Source organism: Miscanthus floridulus, chromosome 2 (genome assembly GCF_019320115.1).
Source record: "Miscanthus floridulus cultivar M001 chromosome 2, ASM1932011v1, whole genome shotgun sequence".
NCBI classification, from domain to species: Eukaryota; Viridiplantae; Streptophyta; class Magnoliopsida; order Poales; family Poaceae; genus Miscanthus; species Miscanthus floridulus.
This window is the reverse complement of record NC_089581.1, coordinates 16,044,701-16,062,873: the sequence shown is the minus strand read 5'-3', so window position 1 is coordinate 16,062,873 and position 18,173 is coordinate 16,044,701. Positions and strand designations below refer to the sequence as shown.

General features: G+C 44.1%; 2 protein-coding genes across 4 annotated transcripts in view; one reads left to right on the top strand and one right to left on the bottom strand.

The window, feature by feature from the left end:
• Positions 1–10,773: 10,773 nt before the first annotated feature.
• Positions 10,774–15,690, top strand: LOC136518143 (uncharacterized). Its single transcript, XM_066511814.1, has 5 exons — positions 10,774–11,104; positions 11,222–12,582; positions 14,116–14,229; positions 14,333–14,464; positions 15,247–15,690. The coding sequence occupies exons 2-5, from the start codon at positions 11,311–11,313 to the stop codon at positions 15,382–15,384; spliced, it is 1,656 nt and encodes a 551-aa protein (XP_066367911.1). The 5' UTR covers positions 10,774–11,104; positions 11,222–11,310; the 3' UTR covers positions 15,385–15,690.
• A 205-nt stretch (positions 15,691–15,895) lies between these two features.
• The window catches only part of LOC136518104 (MADS-box transcription factor 14-like), a 45,646-nt gene continuing 43,368 nt past the window's right edge, over positions 15,896–18,173 (bottom strand). The window contains exons 3-8 of one of the 3 annotated variants that reach the window (XM_066511796.1): positions 17,629–17,693; positions 17,447–17,546; positions 17,287–17,328; positions 17,050–17,091; positions 16,814–16,954; positions 15,896–16,329 (exon numbers count right to left, since the gene is read on the bottom strand). In XM_066511796.1, the coding sequence (XP_066367893.1) occupies positions 16,240–16,329; positions 16,814–16,954; positions 17,050–17,091; positions 17,287–17,328; positions 17,447–17,546; positions 17,629–17,693 (480 nt within the window). In that variant the 3' untranslated portion in view covers positions 15,896–16,239. Of the gene's footprint in view, positions 16,330–16,813; positions 16,955–17,049; positions 17,092–17,286; positions 17,329–17,446; positions 17,547–17,628; positions 17,694–18,173 lie in introns of those variants that run through there. The other 2 variants (XM_066511805.1, XM_066511775.1) reach the window with 2 other exon arrangements.

The following is an 18,173-nucleotide window of genomic DNA, read 5'->3' as shown; positions in this document are numbered from 1 at the left end:
TCCATTTGGTGCGGTCACAACCACTAGCTTCTCTTTACACTGGATCACTGCCTGTTGTTGCTTCATCCAGTCCATACCCAGAATCACATCTATACCAGATGCTCTTAACACAATGGGGCTCACTTTAAACTCTACCCCCTTAAGAATAGACTAGTTGGAAGACAACGATACGAAGCTTGCATACTTCCCCCCGGTGAGTTTACTAATATGGGATTTTGCATGGCACATAATGGTATGCTATGATTTCTAACATATGCTTGCGATATGAATGAATGCGAAGCTCTAGAATCAAAAAGAACAGTGGCAGGGGTTGAGTTGACATTAAACGTACCGAGCATGACTTTTGGTTTCACAAGTGCTGTCTCTGTAGACACATGATTCACCTTCCCATAATGTGATGGCTTCTGGTTGCTATTCTGCTTCTGGGGGGTTTATGGGTTGGGCTTCTTAGGGCAATTATAAGACAGGTGACCTTCTTTGCCACAATGGAAGCACTTGCTGGGGGTGCTAGGGGCACTAGTCTTCATAGGAGTGTTGTTGGGTGTTCCCTACCGTGGTGTCTGCTGACCACTCTGCTGTTGAGGACGTTGATTGGCATTCTGCTACTGGTTCTGGTTGCGCTGGGGGTACTAACCATGGTTCCATTGATTGGGTGGTCCCTGAAACCTCTACTGGAAGCCTTGCTGAGGATTGGTACGCGGACGAGTATTACTTCTAGAGGCCTGTCCCTGAAGCCTCCTCTTCTTGGCCTCCATCTCCTTGCGCTTGTTGTCAATAACAATAGCGTGATTCATCAGCGTCTGAAAATTAGGGTATGTGTTGGACATAAGCTGGAGCCGCAGACCATCATACAGACCTTTGAGAAAGCGGCGTTGCTTGTCAGCATCATTAGCCACTTCATTTGGAGCATAACATGACAACTGAGCAAACTTGTCACGGTACTCAGTAACGGACATGGATCCCTACTTCAGAGCTCTGAACTCCTCCTACTTGAGCTCTATCAGTCCCTCAGGTATGTGGTAGGATCTGAAATTCTCTTTGAACTCCTGCCAAGTGACAGGAGGAGCGTTGGTGGGACGTCCATACTCGAATGACTCCCACCAGTCTTGAGCTTCTCCCTGGAGCTGTCCTGAAGCGTACAACACCTTCTGTTGATTATCACATTGTGCTATGTTGAGCTGCCTCTCCACTGCACGAAGCCAATCATCTGCTTCTAGTGGATCAATGGCATGAGAGAACACCAGTGGACGGCCCTTCAAGAATTCACCACGCTTATCACGCGGTGCTCCACCATCATGTTGGTTCTGCTGATTCTGCACCACGCTTGCATGAGCTGCGTCTGTTCTGCCAAGAGTTGTTCAATAGTCGGTGGCGGTGGTGGTGGTGGCAGATGTGGGGGAACACCTCCACGACATCGGCCTCTTCCTCTTCCAGACATCTGCTATCAAATATTCAAAATTTAAAAATTTCCAAGTTAGATTACTTTCTGAAAATTCTCTGGACGAATCTCAACATCAGCATCTCTGTAAAACAGTCATATCTCGAGTTCCAGAAATCCAAATGAGGCGTACTTTATATGGTTGGAAAGCTTAAGAAATTAGCTACAACTTTTATTCAGACCACATTCCATGATTCTATCGTTAGGTTACTCAAAACAGGATACAACCGAAACTATTCCTAGATTCCAGACTACACAGAAACTTTAACTTGAAACAGAGATATCTCACGAACTAGATTAGACATGGGGGTGATTCCAGAGGCATTGGAAAGATGCTTAAGTCTAGTTATTCCCATAAAAAATTCATAATTTTTGGTCATGTAGATTTTGATTGGCATTGAGATAAGGACAGACTGCTCCGAAAAACAGATTCCGAGAGAACATAATGTAACAAACCCAACTATTTATTTATTGACCCAACCTTTAATATTCTTAACTATGGAGCTTGCGGACATGCCCACAAAGTTCCAACACTCATTACAAAGATCCAACTCACACATAAACATAATAACAAATCAACTAAACACACCAATGTTCACACCGCACTAGTAAACTTGACTAGACTCAACTTAACTCGTTCTACTATCATTTTATTACATAAAAGGGACTCCAACGTCTATGGGCGATACTCATGGGGAAGCTCCCCGTACATCTTTGGCAAGTTGAGGCACACCCTTTGTTCATCTATCACCTGTCGGTGTCTCTTGATGGTTTTCTGCTGTGCCTTCAATTGATCCTCCAGTCGGCGAATCTTTGCCACGGACTCATAGCCAAAGTGTGCCATAACCTGGGTTGTTGGATCCGTGCCCTGTGGGTCCATCATCGCCCATCCCAATTCTGAGTGTTGGTGAGGGAGGAATCGATATTGGTCATTCTTCATGCCCTCGAATCGGCGACCCCAGAGGCCTATGCAAGCTTCAGCGGTTGCATCTTCTATGTTGTCCTCCATGGTAGCACGGTGGCCATGATGCGCATAGTTTGAATCCAGCTAATATGCGCCTTTCTATTCGTCCTTGATGGTGATGCACACCCTAGTCTCCCAATAGGTATCTTCAAGAGGGTGTGTATGTTCTTCGTAAACGTATTCCACAACTGCATCCCAGTCGTTGTAGTAGGTCTGAAGCATGCTCATGAGTCGGTGATGTGAAACAGAGGATTCACATCCTGGCTTATACCACACCTTTGTTGTCCACCCCAGGGGCGAGATCGGCTCATCCTCTCCAACAATGTCTTCCTCTTCATCATCGGACAAGTGGACGGCCTCGACTTCTTAGGGTTCCTCCTGAACGAGATCAGGCGTAGGTACTGGTGTTGGCGGTGTTGGCGGATCTAATTCTTGTTCCTGGGGTTCTTCCTCCTCTGGCTCCATGGACAAACCATGAGGCGGGTAGTACCCTCCAATGCTGATGCGGGCAGTCTTGTGGGCACAAGGCATCTACAGAATTAGATTTAGTTAGGTTAGATTAGAAGCAATAATTTTCATAATAGAATAAGACAAAAGAAGCATAAACTTTAGCAAATAACAAGGGTGAGATAGAAAGCATAAAATGAGTGAAGCAAAAGGAGCTAAAAATGACCATTGCTAACTAGGCTTACGTCCTGCAGTCAACACAGCTCTGATACTAATCTGTCACACCCAATTTTAAGGATAAAATGGAGTGCAAAATCTTATGTGCGCCCAGAGATCAGTTACACACATAAGCCGACAAATTATGAATAGTATCATCACAAATGTTTATTACATCACAAATAAGATAGAGTTATCACATAAGTATAGCGGGAATAATAAAAAGATCTCTCGCGGAAGCTCCATATCACAGGAACATCGGCTGGTTGACCACAAGTCTAGTAGTCCTCAGGAAAATCATCATACCCAAAGTCATCTGTTACCCATCCGGGATTTTATCCAAATAATGAAAATAAACAAGCGTAAGTACATGTCGTACTCAATAAGTGTAACACGGGGTTCATGAGACTCAAAAGGCTTGACACAGGTTTAACAGCGTTCAACTTTTAATTGTCACAATTTTAGCTCAAGACTAGCAACAAGTTGTTTCAATTCCCAATGCAAAACATATGATCAAATGTAAACATGAATAATGAATAGTATAAACTGATATTACTTAGAGTTCATCTATTTCATAAATGTTCCAAGGCCGCTCGTGACCATGAGCACGGCTGATATACCAGTTTTACACTCTATAGAGGTTGTACACTTTCACTGTGAGTCATGATACCCATATACCCGGGTTAATTACTCTCAAAACACTTCCAAGATGAGCAGGAAGGGGTCACTATGAAGCATTTCAAAGGTTCGTCTAACAAGTTAGGGCCGCTAGGTTTCTGTGGCCTACGAATGTAGAGCTCCCCTTCCGATAGGCACAATGACGCGTAACCTATACACTGACGGACAGAGGCCGCACTATATCCAACCCGGAACACACCCCTCTTGTGCCATAAAGGTAACCACTAACAAGCTAGGAAAGGTCCTCATACTGAGCTAAAGCTAGAGCCATGTAGCCCTCATAGCTGTACTGTAAGTCCCGGATGGTCACTTACAGATAAGTCCTTAGGGAGAGGAATCTGAAGCATTTAGAAAGTAGCTAAACACTCCAGCCCCCTGTTTCTAAGTTGCTAAAAAGTCATATTTTAATGTTTATTGCATATATCATTAGTCAAGTTACAAGATCATGGTTTAATTGAGCTCTAGCAAAGCTACCTAGATGCATAACCCATAGGTGACAAGGTAATAGTTCAATTCTAGGAAATTCCTATCAAGACGACACATGCAACATGAATTTAATGAATTAAAGTGAATAGGAAACAAGGATGATCCTATGCTATACTTGCCTTGAGCAAAGTACTCTTGCTAGTCCTGCTCGTCAAAGTTGTACCCTTGATCTCCCACGAACTGCTCACCGTCTATACTCGATAACCACAGCAACATACAAGCATCTAGGAGTAATCATGCAAAGCAAACAAAGCTATTGATTAGAACAGTACACCAACAACAAAGAATCAAGATGAAAAGTTTGGAAACTGAATCTACGTCTCGCTACGAACACACAGACGCGAAGATCACAAAAATCGGATCTAAAACGAAAAAGTTATGAATTAAACAAGTTTTCTTATAGCAAAATAATAGATTAAATCTAAACTTGAATTTTAAAAGTTGGAAAACTACTTTACAGTAACATAAACATGTAGATTACTTAATTACGAACCTAACGCAACTTGAACGGATCAAATCGGAGTTAAAACGGAGATTTTATGACTAAAACAAGTGGAATGGCAAAACTGTAAATAGCTAAAAACGTATTTCAATATAACCGAACCAAAATACGCTTTTGAAAAGAGAAAACGAAATCCGTAAACGCGCTTTGGACTGCAGGTTAAATTGGAAATAATTGTAAGCATGTATTTGAAAGATTGGCAGCGAAGGGGTATCTCCGATTTTGGGCCATTGGATTAGATCTGAACGGCTTGGAATCAATCTGGCGAAAGAGAAAGGGAAATCCAGCCGGAACAGTGCCGGTCGTGGTGCTTCCAACAGCGGCGCCATTGTCAGCTTGCTGGAGCACGCGGTTCTCGGCCTCCAGCGCACTATTCGATGAAAAAAAGTACAGGGAGAGAGAGGAAGCTACGATGGACTCACCGGACCTGAAAAACAAGAACAGGAGGCAGCAAAAACGGCGCGGCACTCAGTGGTCGGCGATGCTTGCGGCGGAGCTAGGGCGAAGCGTGGCTGCGGCTGCTTGGGCGAAAAAAAACGAGCGGCAGATGAGATAGGAGACAGAGGAGAGGTGTAGGCGCTATTTATGGGGCCAGGATCTTGGGCATCACGGCATAATGGGGGTCGTGGCAGAGGCGGACTCGACGGCGTCGGCACAGTGTCCGACTGGGACACGAGCAAGAAGAAGAAGAAGCCTGACGATCGGGCCCAGGCTGTCAGCGGTGGAAGGCGCTCGCGCGGGGCACGGCTTGCAGCGCTGGAAGGGAATGGGCTGGCAGAACTGGGCCACTACGGCGCGCAAGGGAGAAAGGCCGAGCTGGCTTCGGCCTGAGCGGAAGAAAAACCAGATGACCAGCTGGGCCGAAAGGAGAAAGGAGAGGGAGCTGGGCCAGTGAGAGAACAAGGCCGACCAGGCCAAAACTGAGAGAGGGAGGAAGAGAGGAGTAAATTTCTTCTTCTTCTTTTTGGACATATTTTCCAAAGCAAATTCAAAAATGAAAATTCAAATCGATTTAGAATCCGACTTCACACCAAACAATTCAAAAGAACATGAAGCGGCATGAATGCACATACATGATTGCTATTTTAATTTGATAACTTTATTATTTTTCCTAGGTTCAAGTTCCCACAAAATGCTTAATTAACCAATTTTCTCCTATTTCAAAATGTGCAAAATTTAGGGTGTTACAGTCGCCAGATCCACCAAGGGAGAGGTTAGGAGGATGGAGCCCACCGGATCTACATAGGGGAGGAGCTGCTGCTGTCGGATCAGGTGCCGAAGTTGATGACAATGCGCGCGGCCACCGGCATGGAGGTGGTGGCGCCAGATCTACTGCCGGGGAAGGTGTAGGAGCTGCTGCTACATGGATCCACGTGCCCATGACCCGCGTGAGCCCGCCCTACGCCGTCATGGCCTCCATGCGCGTGAGCCCGCCCTAGCCTCCATGCACACCGCTTGCGCCGTCGTGGCCGCCTGAGGGAGAGGGAGAGGGATGGAGCGGCGCCGTGCCCATGGCCGTGGCCGCTCGGTTGTGCTCGAGATGAGGGAGAGCTAGAGGGATGGAGCGGTGCCTGAGGGGGAGGGAGAGAGAGCGAGAGGGATGGAGCGGCGCCTGAGGGAGACGGAGAGAGAGGGTTGGAGGGTACAACGCCTGAGGAAGACGGAGAGTTAGGGTTTCAGTTATGCTCAGCGTATATATACTGTGAAGCAGTTATCGGGCCTAGATGGGCTTGGTGGGCTGGCCACAATTAACTAATGCGGGCCTTATAGTTGCATTAAGACGACCGCCTCGGTTAATATCGATTAACCGAGGCAGTTGTTTTAAGGTGACTGCCTCGGTTAATGTATTAACCGAGACGAGCAATCGGTCCAACCGCCTCAGAGGCCTTTTTCAAATGCCTCGGTTAAGTTTTTGTGTAGTGGTTATTGTTCCACCGCCTCTAAGGATCAATCTCCACCGTTTATTAAGGTCAATTCGGATGGAGAGTTGAGATTAAGCCATGCCACGGATTCATGGGCCCATAGGGTGGCTGGCGCCCCCCTATAAAAGGACCCCCGGACCCCTCTTGAAAGGCATCTCATTCAAATCAAGATACACCAGGAGTAATAAGTCTAGAACTCTCCAATGTAGTAGATTAGTAACTTGAGAGTTAGAGTTGAGTTGGGCTCATGTCTAGGTTCCTGATCTAGTCTCGGAGGCTTGATAAACCATTGTATCTGCACTTTCATATCTTAGGAGACTTCAATATTTACATGTCATATTCTTATCTACATGATTATGTTTACTTTTGGTTATACGCTTAGACTAATCGAAGTTATGTAAGGCTGGTAGCGGGTGAAAATTAAGCTAAACCTTGCATGGTACGAGCCTGTTGCTGCCAATCGGATCATCATCATACACGAGAGATTGCCTGAGATGAGAGGGTGTGGATGGATGATGCGAATTGCGATGTGACAGGCGGATAGTGATGGAGATATCAGATTCACCTGACGAGACAGAGACGGAGACGGAGACGGCGGCGGTGGCCGAGCGGAGCGGAGTTGTTAGCCCGGAGGAACAAGCCTTTGTACAGGATCAGGGACGAACCATCATCACGAGGCCTCACCAATGCCTACTACGACCATTATTTACCCCATCACTGGTGAGTGGGTTCTGTTCAAAGCTGGCCCTGCTGGTCAGTGACTAGTAGAGTAAATGACTTTCTATGACTCTGTGAGTCATGCTCGTGCTGCGACCCTGCACAGAGCACAGCTGTTCACTGATCAGCGTGATATGCAAGTTGAAGTGGTTACTCCGTTGCTGTGTGGGACAAAGCGTTTTTTCTTTCACTTTCTTTCCATCATTTTATTTATTAAAATTAGATAAATGGAGGAGAAAAAACAAATACGAAAATACACCATTTCACTTACAATCTGGAGTCCATTCAATGTAACAAGAAGCTCCATGCCGATCATCATACCGTTTAACTCACCATGATTAAACATAATAATAATATTAGAGTTGAACACGTTTGAAAAAAACAGAGTCATTAACCAACTTAAATGGTCGTTCAATTCATAGTTAGTAAAGAAGGATTATATCTACCACATTGGCACCAAGCTAATTAACATCATGAATATATAACACAGAGTGGGACTTATTTTTCCTTAAAACACTACTACATATTGACTTATCACCAACACCTTTATCATCGTCGGTATTATTAAAACCGTTGGTCATAGCTATCACCAACGGTTCGTAAGAACGTGTGGGTTGATAACTATCATCGTCGCTCCGTCTTACCAACCAATGGTGATAGTCCATCATCATAACGGCTTTGCACCACCAACCGGCGGTGATAATGTGCTTCTCATCACTGCCGCCTCGCCAGCTTGTTGTATGATACGGCGGTGATAACCATGCTGCAGTATAAATAAATTCATAACTTTTTAAATAAAGTCAGATGAAAACAAACTTTATATAAAAGTTGTAGACCTCGACGAGATTGACAACTCTGTAGTTGATGACTTTTTCATTTAAAACCGTTTATGGTCCTAGAATTCTGTTTGAAGCACTCAAATTTTGAAATTCAATTTTTTTAGATTATATAAACGACCTTAAATGAAAAAATGACCAAAACCAAAGTTGTAGATCTCGATAAGATATACAACTTTTTAGTTGACAACTATTTCATTAGAAATCATTTATAGTCTCAAATTTGTATCTGAAGTTTTAAAATTTTAAAAATTAAATTCTTTAAACAACCTTGGATGGAAAATCGACCAAAACCAAAGTTATAGATCTCGATGAGAACAACTTTGTAGTTGATGAGTTTTTTATTTGAAATCATTTGAGGTCCCAAAAGTCTGGCGGAAGTTTTGACGTTTTGAAATTCAAATTTATTAAACGACCTCGGATGGCGAAACAACCAAAATCAAAGTTGTAGATCTCGATCACAACAACAAATTTGTAGTTTATGACTTTTTTATCTGAAACCATTTAGGGTTCTAAATATTCATTTTAAATCCTGAAAAGTGAATAATAGAAAAATAAATATGCTATATAGACACAAGTGACTTAGGGGTGGAGTGGTTAGAGAAGCAAATGATAAAGGTCTAAATAATTTTTTTTTGCTATTTTTAGTCTGTTTTTAGAAATTTTGAAAATTCAAATCACCGTCGCTTGGTAATACGAACTGACTGTGATAAGCTAATATCACCGCCAGTTGCAAACCACCTGTGACGAGAATATCATCATGACCGAAAAAGCTAGTGATGGGCTTTGCGAACTGCCTGTGATAGGTCTGAATGTAGTAGTGAAAAACTATTTGCTGTAGTACATGTACATACTTTTTCACATATTGCTAGAATAAATTTATTTTGAATTTGTCTTTTGCTAAAACTAAAATACTTTCTAGTATATTTGACTTTACATATATAAATATGTATATTCTAGTGGTATAATACAAAATTATGACGGTTTAAACATGATCTAAATGGTCAAATCGATAAAAAAAAAGGTGACTGGCTGCTTGCAAAACTATCAGTCGTGGGCCCTGCATAAAAAAATTAAGCAAAATTGACTGAAATTTTGTTGGAAATAAGATTCAAAGTGAAGTGAAGCTACTTTGCGAAGATTGGCACAAGATCAATGTGTGGGCCCTACGTCTCGCTGTGGCCTGCTTAAGCACTCCAAAAGGCTTGGTAATATGGTAATATGGTTCCTTTAGGTTTTTTTTTAGCAACACAAGGGTTCCTTTAGTTTGATGGCTATTTCTTTTCGAAAGAAGAAACTCGACGGCCGTCATAATGTCATTCGCATCGCATTCGTATTTTTTTTTGTCCGTCGGTGAATGATAGGTGGTCTTAGAAAATGACCAGGTACACCGGGTCAATTTCTTTTTTTTTTCTTATTTATGACTAGTTCTTATGTATAATGTTTGCGTGTACCAACTTGTTACAGAGGATGTCACAACTTTATTAACCCTAGCACCCTGGTACAGATTATAATTCGCTTTGACTTTACTCTAAAATCAAACTTCTCAAGCTTTTATATGTCGGAGATGTTGGTCAATTTTTCTATAAACTTGTTTTTTAAAAGAAAATTACTAGGGCAAAACCAAAACGAACTATAATTTGAAAAGGATAGAGTAATTAGTAAACTTACTTCATCATTTCTAATAAAAGATGCAGTTGCTCATTAGAAAAGGAAGTGAATTCTTTTGTATAGATTAGAAGGATGTCTTACAGATTCATTTAAAATGTTTCAGAGATCAGGTGGATCCAAAAATTTAAGTCATTGATGTCATAGTGTAATCTTCTATATCTATATACAACTAAAAAATACGGAAGTACGACTCTACCTGGCAGGACGACATAAGACTCTACCCGGCAGGACGAGCGTCACCCCGCTTTGCTCTGCCCGGCGCTCACCTGGCGTCTCATGCACTCGCCCCGCAGCGACATGTGAAAAATCCTTCTAGTTTAATTATTAAAGAACGAGAATATCATTTTTTGTTTGTAGAAAGTCGCCTCTAGTTCATCCTCTACATGTCAATAAATCTAATCCAAATATGACATGATAACCTTATACTTACTGTTACGCTCTCCATGTCCTGTATGACTTAAAGTCATGCTCCTTGCTCCTACGAGTTAAAATAATTTACATCTAATTAGTATAAAATATAGTTTAAAAACATATTAATTGTAACCTAACATCACAACATCACGTTCGCCGTTCGCGTAACTTTCTTTTTGGGCGGGAATTTCGCGTAACTGTTTTTTTTTTGAGAAACCACATCGCGTAACTTGCTGTGCAACTGTGCGTGAAACTGACGTCCACAGGCGTGACCGCATGAGCCCAGGCCCAGCCCATCCGCTTCACAGGTAGCCAGACAGGCGACCGTGCTCCGCGGCCCAGCGGGCACACACACCACACCACCCGGCCGCACGCGGGCGCGGAGGCGACGAAACCGCACGCGTGCGGAGTGGGGAAAATTCGCGGAAGAGCCGTGCGGGATTTCGCCGTGCGGCTTGGGCAATGGCAACCTTTCCGTCTCCCCCGCAGTCCCGCCTTCCTCCCCCGCTGCTCTCGCAAGTACTGCTACTAGAAAGTTGAAACGGCTCGCTCACCAAAAGTTCAAATCCCAAATCCCAAATCCCAAATAAAAAAAAGAGGCGGATTTTCCATCCTGCGGCTCGTGCTCCATCGATCCGCTTCCTTGCTCTCCACCGCCTCCTCGGCTTGGTCGCGTCGCCTCGCGTCCACGCCCCACCAACTCCGAACTCCTCCCCCCTCTTTCCCAAATCGAGCAGGCGGCGGGGAGCCCGCCTCGGTTTCTTGGGTCCCAGATTCAATCCCTCCCCGAATCTCACCGCCGGCGTCGCTACCACGGTAAGTGCCCTCTGTTTCAACGCCGTCCCACGCCCATTCCTGCGAATTAGGGTTCCTGATTGCGCATTTCCGTCATCGCGTTCGATTGAATCTACAAGCTTGCCGTTTTCCCTGCAGGATCGCCGTGGAACCCTGAGGTTGTCGCGGGTGTCGGCATGCTATAGCCGCCAGCCTGCAGCGGCGATCGTCTCCGGGCCGTGCTAGCCATGTCGTGGGGGCGGTTCCGCTTCACCCCTCAAAACGGGCTCAGCCGGACGCTGTGGACGCGGGTCTTCCCCGCGCAGAAGTCCGCGCCTCGCACCGTGGTGCTCAGCGATGAGGACGATGATACTGACGATACCTCCGACTCGGAGGTTCTCATAATCGACGGCGCAGCTGCTGGAGTATCAGCTTCTGCGGCGGGACCTGGGTCTCAAGCCAGGAAAGGGAACCGCTCCTCCAGTAACGTGATCAACATAGATGATGATGAAGACGACAAAGATGGTACAAGAGGCGATAAAGCAGGTCCCAGCATGTCCCGTGCTTCTGGGTCTCCAGCAGCGATGACACCGGGTCGGGGTTCTCCAGGGAACAGATATGGGTTGGATTCCATGTCCGACAGCTCTGAGAGCGATCTTACCGGAGGATGGGACTCTGACACTGATGATGGCAGCTCTGATTGTGAGATTCTCGATGACACTGGTACAGCCCGTAAGATGTGGGAGACGGCTGCTTCCAGAAAAAAGCCGCCTCATGGTGTCCATGAGTGTAAGGATGCTGGGGCTACTGCATTCACATCATGTGCTGGGGTGGAGACACAGCCAGGTAAAAACTCTGAGCATCTCTTTGGTGCCGAACGCCATCCAGATGAGAGTATGTCTTGGTTTTACAGTGCTGCAAGCAAGTATGACTCTCAAAATAGTTGTGGCGGTACAAAGGAAGGCCCTGGGCGTGCTCCAAGTAGTGCTGGCAATGCAAAGGGTGTCAATGGTCCTTCTGTGCCAAATGCCGAAGATGTGCAAAATAATACCGGCAGGTCAAAGGATGACCATGACCAGTCTTCAGTGCCAAATGTCAAGGAATGTTCAGTAGTTGGTTCTGAAAAAGCTTCAGAAGGGGTTCAATCGCCTCGGCCAGATGAAAACTCTGCCTATAACTTTGCCTCTGCAAATAGGGTTTTTTCTGGGATCTCGTCAACGGACAGGAAAGATGGAAGTCCTCCAATTTCTGTCAGTACTCCTGAAAAGGTTGATGAGAAAATACCTGAAGATGTATATTCACAAAAGGATCAGTCACCACCTGAAGCTTCCTATAACACAAATATTTATTCTGCTCAAGATAATGGTCCTGTCAGGGGTAAGGATTTGCTTCAAGATCCCGAGGACTTAGGGCGATTTGCGTCAGTGATTGGTGAACGTGAAAAACACAAAGAATCTGTTGAGTACAAGCGGGCAGCAGAGGAGGAGTGGGCATCGAGACAGCAGCAATTACAAATACAGGTACAGTATTTTGCTACTTTGAATTGATAACTATATACTAGAAATATGTGATGCCATGCATAATTTGGGAACATAACATCCAGCATTCTGTATTCAATGTGATTTCAGTTGTGGCAGGCTAATGCCTGCCTAAGTTTAGACTTATTTTTTAATAAAAAAAGATGCTCCCTCTGTTCCAAGTTAAATAAATTTAAATCAACTAGAGTTGTCCTAAGTCAAACTATTTTAAGTTTGACCAAATTTATAGGAAAAAGAACTCCAATATTTATGACAGCAAATTAGTATCGCTAGATATATGAAATATATTTTCATAATTTGCTTATTTGGTGTCAATGGTATTGTTCCCCTTTCCTATAAAGTTGGTCAAATTTGAGGTAGTTTCACTTAGGGTGATTCTAGGAATTGGTTTATTTTGGATGAAGGGAGTGATAATCAAAGTAGCTATCAGACTAAGACTAGTAATGTCGGTGTTTCGAGTTACAAACTAGTAAATTTCTAGTATTGCGAGTCTGGTTCGGATGGTGCGCTTAGATGACACGAGGTTTATACTGGTTCGGGCAGAAAGTCCCTACGTCTAGTTCGTCGCTGCTGCTCGTGTTACTAGCACTGAAAGTTTGTAGTAGGGGAAACAAACGAGCGAGAGAGGGACGTGTCCCAAGTCTCTGATGTGCGTGTGCTCCTAAGGCGTGTTAGGGCGTGTGTTTTGATGTCTACAGCCGTGTAGAGTGGTGAACCGCTGTCCTCTCTCCTGGGGCGTCCTGCTTCCCCTTTTATAGACGAAGGGGAAGAGCAGGTTACACAGAGAGAAAGAGGGAGAAGAGCCAAGGAGAGGAAGGCTTCCAGGACTGCCGAGCCTTTCTTCTCCTTTATGCGGGTCCCGCCGACACTGCAGATGGTGACAGGGACGGCTCCACGCCGGGCGCCTGTTCGCCGTTGATGCCACGCCCCGGCGTTGTCAGCGGGTCGTGACGTCCCATTCCGTCCCGGCGGGCGACGCGGCGAACCAGCGTGCTGGTCAGTGGCCGTACAGGGAGTAGGCGGCATAGTGACCACGCGTCTGACACCGTTGGTGATGTGAGTTCCCTGGAGTGACATGTCGCGGGCACGGGTCATGTTGAGATGTGCTCGCTCCCTGCATGATGCCAGAAGTTTGACTTTGGGTTGTACTTTCTGGCCCGTAGTGGTTGGCGGCGGTACAGGCTTCCGTCAGGAGCTGCGCCTGAGGGGTCGGGCGAGACGGAGCCCCCGACCCAGAGGTCGGGCGAGGTGGGGGCCCCGACCCAGAGGTTGGGCAAGGCGGGGGCCCCGACCCAGAGGTCGGGTGAGGCGGAGCCCGCCCCCAGAGGTCGGGCGAGACGGAGCCCGCGCACCTGGGGGTCGGTTGGAGCTGTAGTCGCGCTCTTAACTGTTCGAATGAATCAGTGTTGATGACCATTAGCTCCTTTTTGGGTACCCTAGTATTGGTCCCCGACAACTAATTTGTTTGGATCTGTCACAACTCATGATGTTTGTTTGTTGAAAAACATTGTGTAGGCTGAGGAAGCAAAGAAATTGCGAAAGAGAAAGAAAGCTGAAGCTCAACGCTCTCTTGACATGGAGAAGAGACAAAAGCAAAGATTGCAAGAAGTCCGTGAATCACAGAGAAAGGTCTCTCGTTCTACCAGTATCCAGTGTTATGCTAGTAGAATTCATTGTAAATCTTCATATTTCTTTGGCATTTATGGCACTTAACTTTTCTTTCTTCCTGTAGAATGAAGAAGCTATACAGCTTAAGGAGCAGTATCGGGGTGTAGTCAGAAAGGAACTGGAAGATTTGGAAAGGAGACATTGGGATATGACTTCAATATTGCATGCGCTAGGCATCTCTGTTGAAGGTGGTGAGGTATGCCCTGTTCTTATGGATACACTCAACCCATCACTTGCTGGTTATAAGAAAAATTATTGGCTGCTAGCTTCTTTTTTGTCATATTGATTGTGTACGTTTTGCCTAGTACAAGCACTGTTGGCCCTTGTCTCTTTTAACCATAAAAAGTAAAAAAAAAAATATTTGCTGCTAGCTTCTTTTTTGTCATATTGTTTGTGTACGTTTTGCCTAGTACAAACACTGTTGGCCCTTGTCTCTTTTAACCATATAAAAGTAAAACCCCAAGTGTGTGAGTTTTATGAACAGCTATGGGTAGCTTCTGCAATTGCAGGCAGATGAATAAGTACATATGCAGCAACTGTATATCAACTTCGCAGGACTAGATTCTGCAAGTAGTCTTTAAGAAAAATAGAACAGATAAGGGTAATGACAGTACTTCGGTACTCCCTTCGTCCCATAACTATAGGTCCTTATGACTTTTCTATCTAGGTATATAGCTTCTGCTATGCACCTAGATATATACGTTAGACACAGTAAAAAAAAAAGTAAAATCTATGTATCTGGAAAAGCCAAAAAGCATATAATTTGGAACAGAGGGAGTGAGACTAAGCCAATAAGGCAATAACTCTGTATAAGTGAGGATCAGTAGCTACCTTTATTTCATAAACCTGTGTTCTTATTCAGGGAGCTCATTTTTTTCCCAGAGACTAATATATAAGCTTTCTGCTCGGGACATAGAAGAGATTTAGGAATATCTGTAATATAATAGTTAATTTGATTAGATTACTTATCCTTTTCAGGTTAAAGCCTTCAAGCAAGCTCTTCTGAAATTCCATCCGGACAGGGTATCAAGAAATGATATTTATCAACAAGTAAGAGCAGAGGAGACATTTAAGTTCATTTCGCGGCTGAAGGAGAAGCTACCTCGGTTATCCTAATAGCCATCCCAACTCAGTCTCTTTTTTACACATGCCTTAGTCGCATCCTCCTTTTAACCTGTAGTGTCAAGGTACAGAGTTCAGAGGATGTTTATTACCGTTCTTAGAAGTGGCTTTAGCTTGTGTTAAATGCGACTCTTTTTTTGGGGGGGTGGGGGCGGGTTGGGTTGGGTTCGGTAGGCATTCGTGTCAGCTATGACCTGGGATGGTAAACACCTCAATTTATGCTGGCGAAACGGTTGTACATGACCGATGGCAGAAAGATCATTCTTTTTTAAGACCATCTTTATTAATTTATCCGACAGAATGGTATCGTCCTCTGGTTTTCAGTTATCTGCATTTTTGTAGTAAAAGGCGCCTAGGAGACATCAGAACATCGCAATTAAATCGGATGCATTCCTCTCTATTGTTGTTACATATGCACCTGCGTAATTTGGAACGACCAACAAAGATATGGAATTTGATGCATAAAGGGAAACGACTACAAAGCTGTATTCTGTAGAAATGAAACTTGATGCAAAGGATAAGGCCACTGTGATATGAATGTGTACGTATTATGTGAGACTCGAAACTACCACAAACCGGCACGTGTTATGGTCATGGAAATGGAATATTCGATGCTGCACATATATTAGATTACATGCGTAAAGTACTCGTGCGACCGACCAGCGGAAACGGTGAACAAAATATACACATTGCAGATTTGCTACTTATATACGGTGGTAAACAGTACGGTAGACCACTACTGCTGCTTCTCGCGATCACGACGATACTGCACCAGGCGGAGAAGCGAGTTGCTGAATTTTTGGCTACCACACCACGATGGTGAAAAGAAACCTTCAGCTGCTCAGGTGGCTAAGCATCCATGGTGGCAGTCCAACGCGAGCCTGCGGCTGCGCTGCTGCCGCTTCCACCACTCTCCCACCTGCTGCCACAGGGAAGATGCTGCAAAAACCGGACGGTCATTTTTCTTGTCAGTTGCTTCCTGAAATGTCAGCAGAGGCGGGAAATTGGCCCTAGGTGTAACCTGGTTGAGTATTGGCGTACGGCTACTGTTTTGGAAATTTACAAGATAAAAACTGCAATTCTAAAATTTATCAAAAAAAATGCATACATCTAGATGGATGATTAATTATTGACACACGAAAATTTGTAGAAAAAAATTGACCACATACTTTCTGTGAAGAAAAAAAAAACGAGTATCATTTCACAATCTTTTTCTTTGTGGCTCATAAATGAACATTGTGTGTCAACTGTCAACATTGCCCATGTTCTACAAGAATCTACATTTTTTCACTAATTTTAAAAATGCACAAATGTATTTTTTTTAAAATGGAGTTTAGCTAAGCCCAACCTCACTTAAATCTTTACCCGAAAATGAGGTCACCTCACTAATTTGGGATTGTAGCGCGATGTGAATGTGATCTACCTGATATTTGTTGTTGGGGCAGCTTCCCTTATCATGAAGGACGAGGAAGACGAACTGGTCTGATGTTGAGTTTGGTCCCGATGCACTTGCTGCCGCTGGGCTTTCTGCTTCTCCGCGAGCTGCAGGAAGGAGTAACGCTTTCTGTAAATTTAATTTGCTTCATGAGAAAACAGAGGGCCAGCTGAGCATCGATGAGGCGACGTGTTGAGTAGCAGCAGCGTCTGCGGTCTGCCTACCTCCTTCTGCAGAACCTTGTTCTCCTCCTGCAGTGACTTCTCCTGCGGTAACAATGGCAGCGCATGCCAACACTCAGCACAGCGCAAGAGCAGGAATATTTTGTGGATGTAACAAGGCAACCAATGTAGTCAATACTTGCAACAAACCATGCCCATCTAATGGGCAGCTAAAGAAATCATACAATTCTTAAAAAGGAAGTTCGAACTACCAAACTTTAAGCGAGCTCAACAATTTACCTTCCTTTGGAGCTCTGAAATTGACTCGACCATAAGCTGGCTCTGCACATGCCATGAATATTTACTTGTTAGCTTTCCAACATGCAGAGCGCATGGCTGTCAGTGGCCTAGTAGGCACCACAAGTAATGCACTGAAGTCTAATATATATGATCACACTACCTTCCTGGTTCTGATATGTTTCAGTGAACTCTCCAGCTGCTGCTCTAGTTGCTGGAGCTCTTTGAGATCCAAAGTTTCAAGATCCTCTCCCATGAGGTGCCTGCAGGATACACAAGTCTTGGTCATATTTATCTTCAACAGGGCATATTACATATTTTCAGTAACTAAACACTACAAATTACTTTTGACATTTCTGTATTGTCTCGATCTTTGCCTTTAGTTTTCTATATTCGTGGCACCAGTTGCCCTACACAAAGCAAATAAGATTTACGTTATTTAATATGGGCCAGTATCATGAAAAGGAATGCTATTGATTCAGTATATAAAAAATTGAAGGAGACACTCAACATAATAACCGGGGATAGTTACGTGAACCAAGGACTGCCCTGCAGTACAGTATTCTTTGTATTCCCTCCATTCCATATTGTAAGTCGTATTGACTTTTCTAGATACAGAGTTTTTATAATGTACCTAGACACAATATATATCTAGTGCTTTGCAAAAGGTATGTATATTAAAAAAAAGCTAGAACGGAAATGGAGGGAGTACTAATTTAAAACATAATTTATTACTGCTCATAACTAGGACTAGTACCATATTTAGTAAAAAAAATATGAGAAAGCTCCATGGATTATTATAAGAAAATGGTGAGAAAACAGTTGACAACATATAATACATTTGGATATATTGTTTCCTGTGCTTCCAGAAACTGTCCTAAACTCCTATA

What these genes read in the sequence shown, in the direction of transcription:
- LOC136518143 (XM_066511814.1), top strand. Translation starts at nt 11,311, where the DNA reads ATGTCGTGGGGGCGGTTCCGCTTCACCCCTCAAAACGGGCTCAGCCGG. An exon ending in AGCAGCAATTACAAATACAG is followed by an intron (nt 12,583 to 14,115) that starts GTACAGTATTTT and finishes AACATTGTGTAG; the next exon opens with GCTGAGGAAGCAAAGAAATT. An exon ending in TCCGTGAATCACAGAGAAAG is followed by an intron (nt 14,230 to 14,332) that starts GTCTCTCGTTCT and finishes TTCTTCCTGTAG; the next exon opens with AATGAAGAAGCTATACAGCT.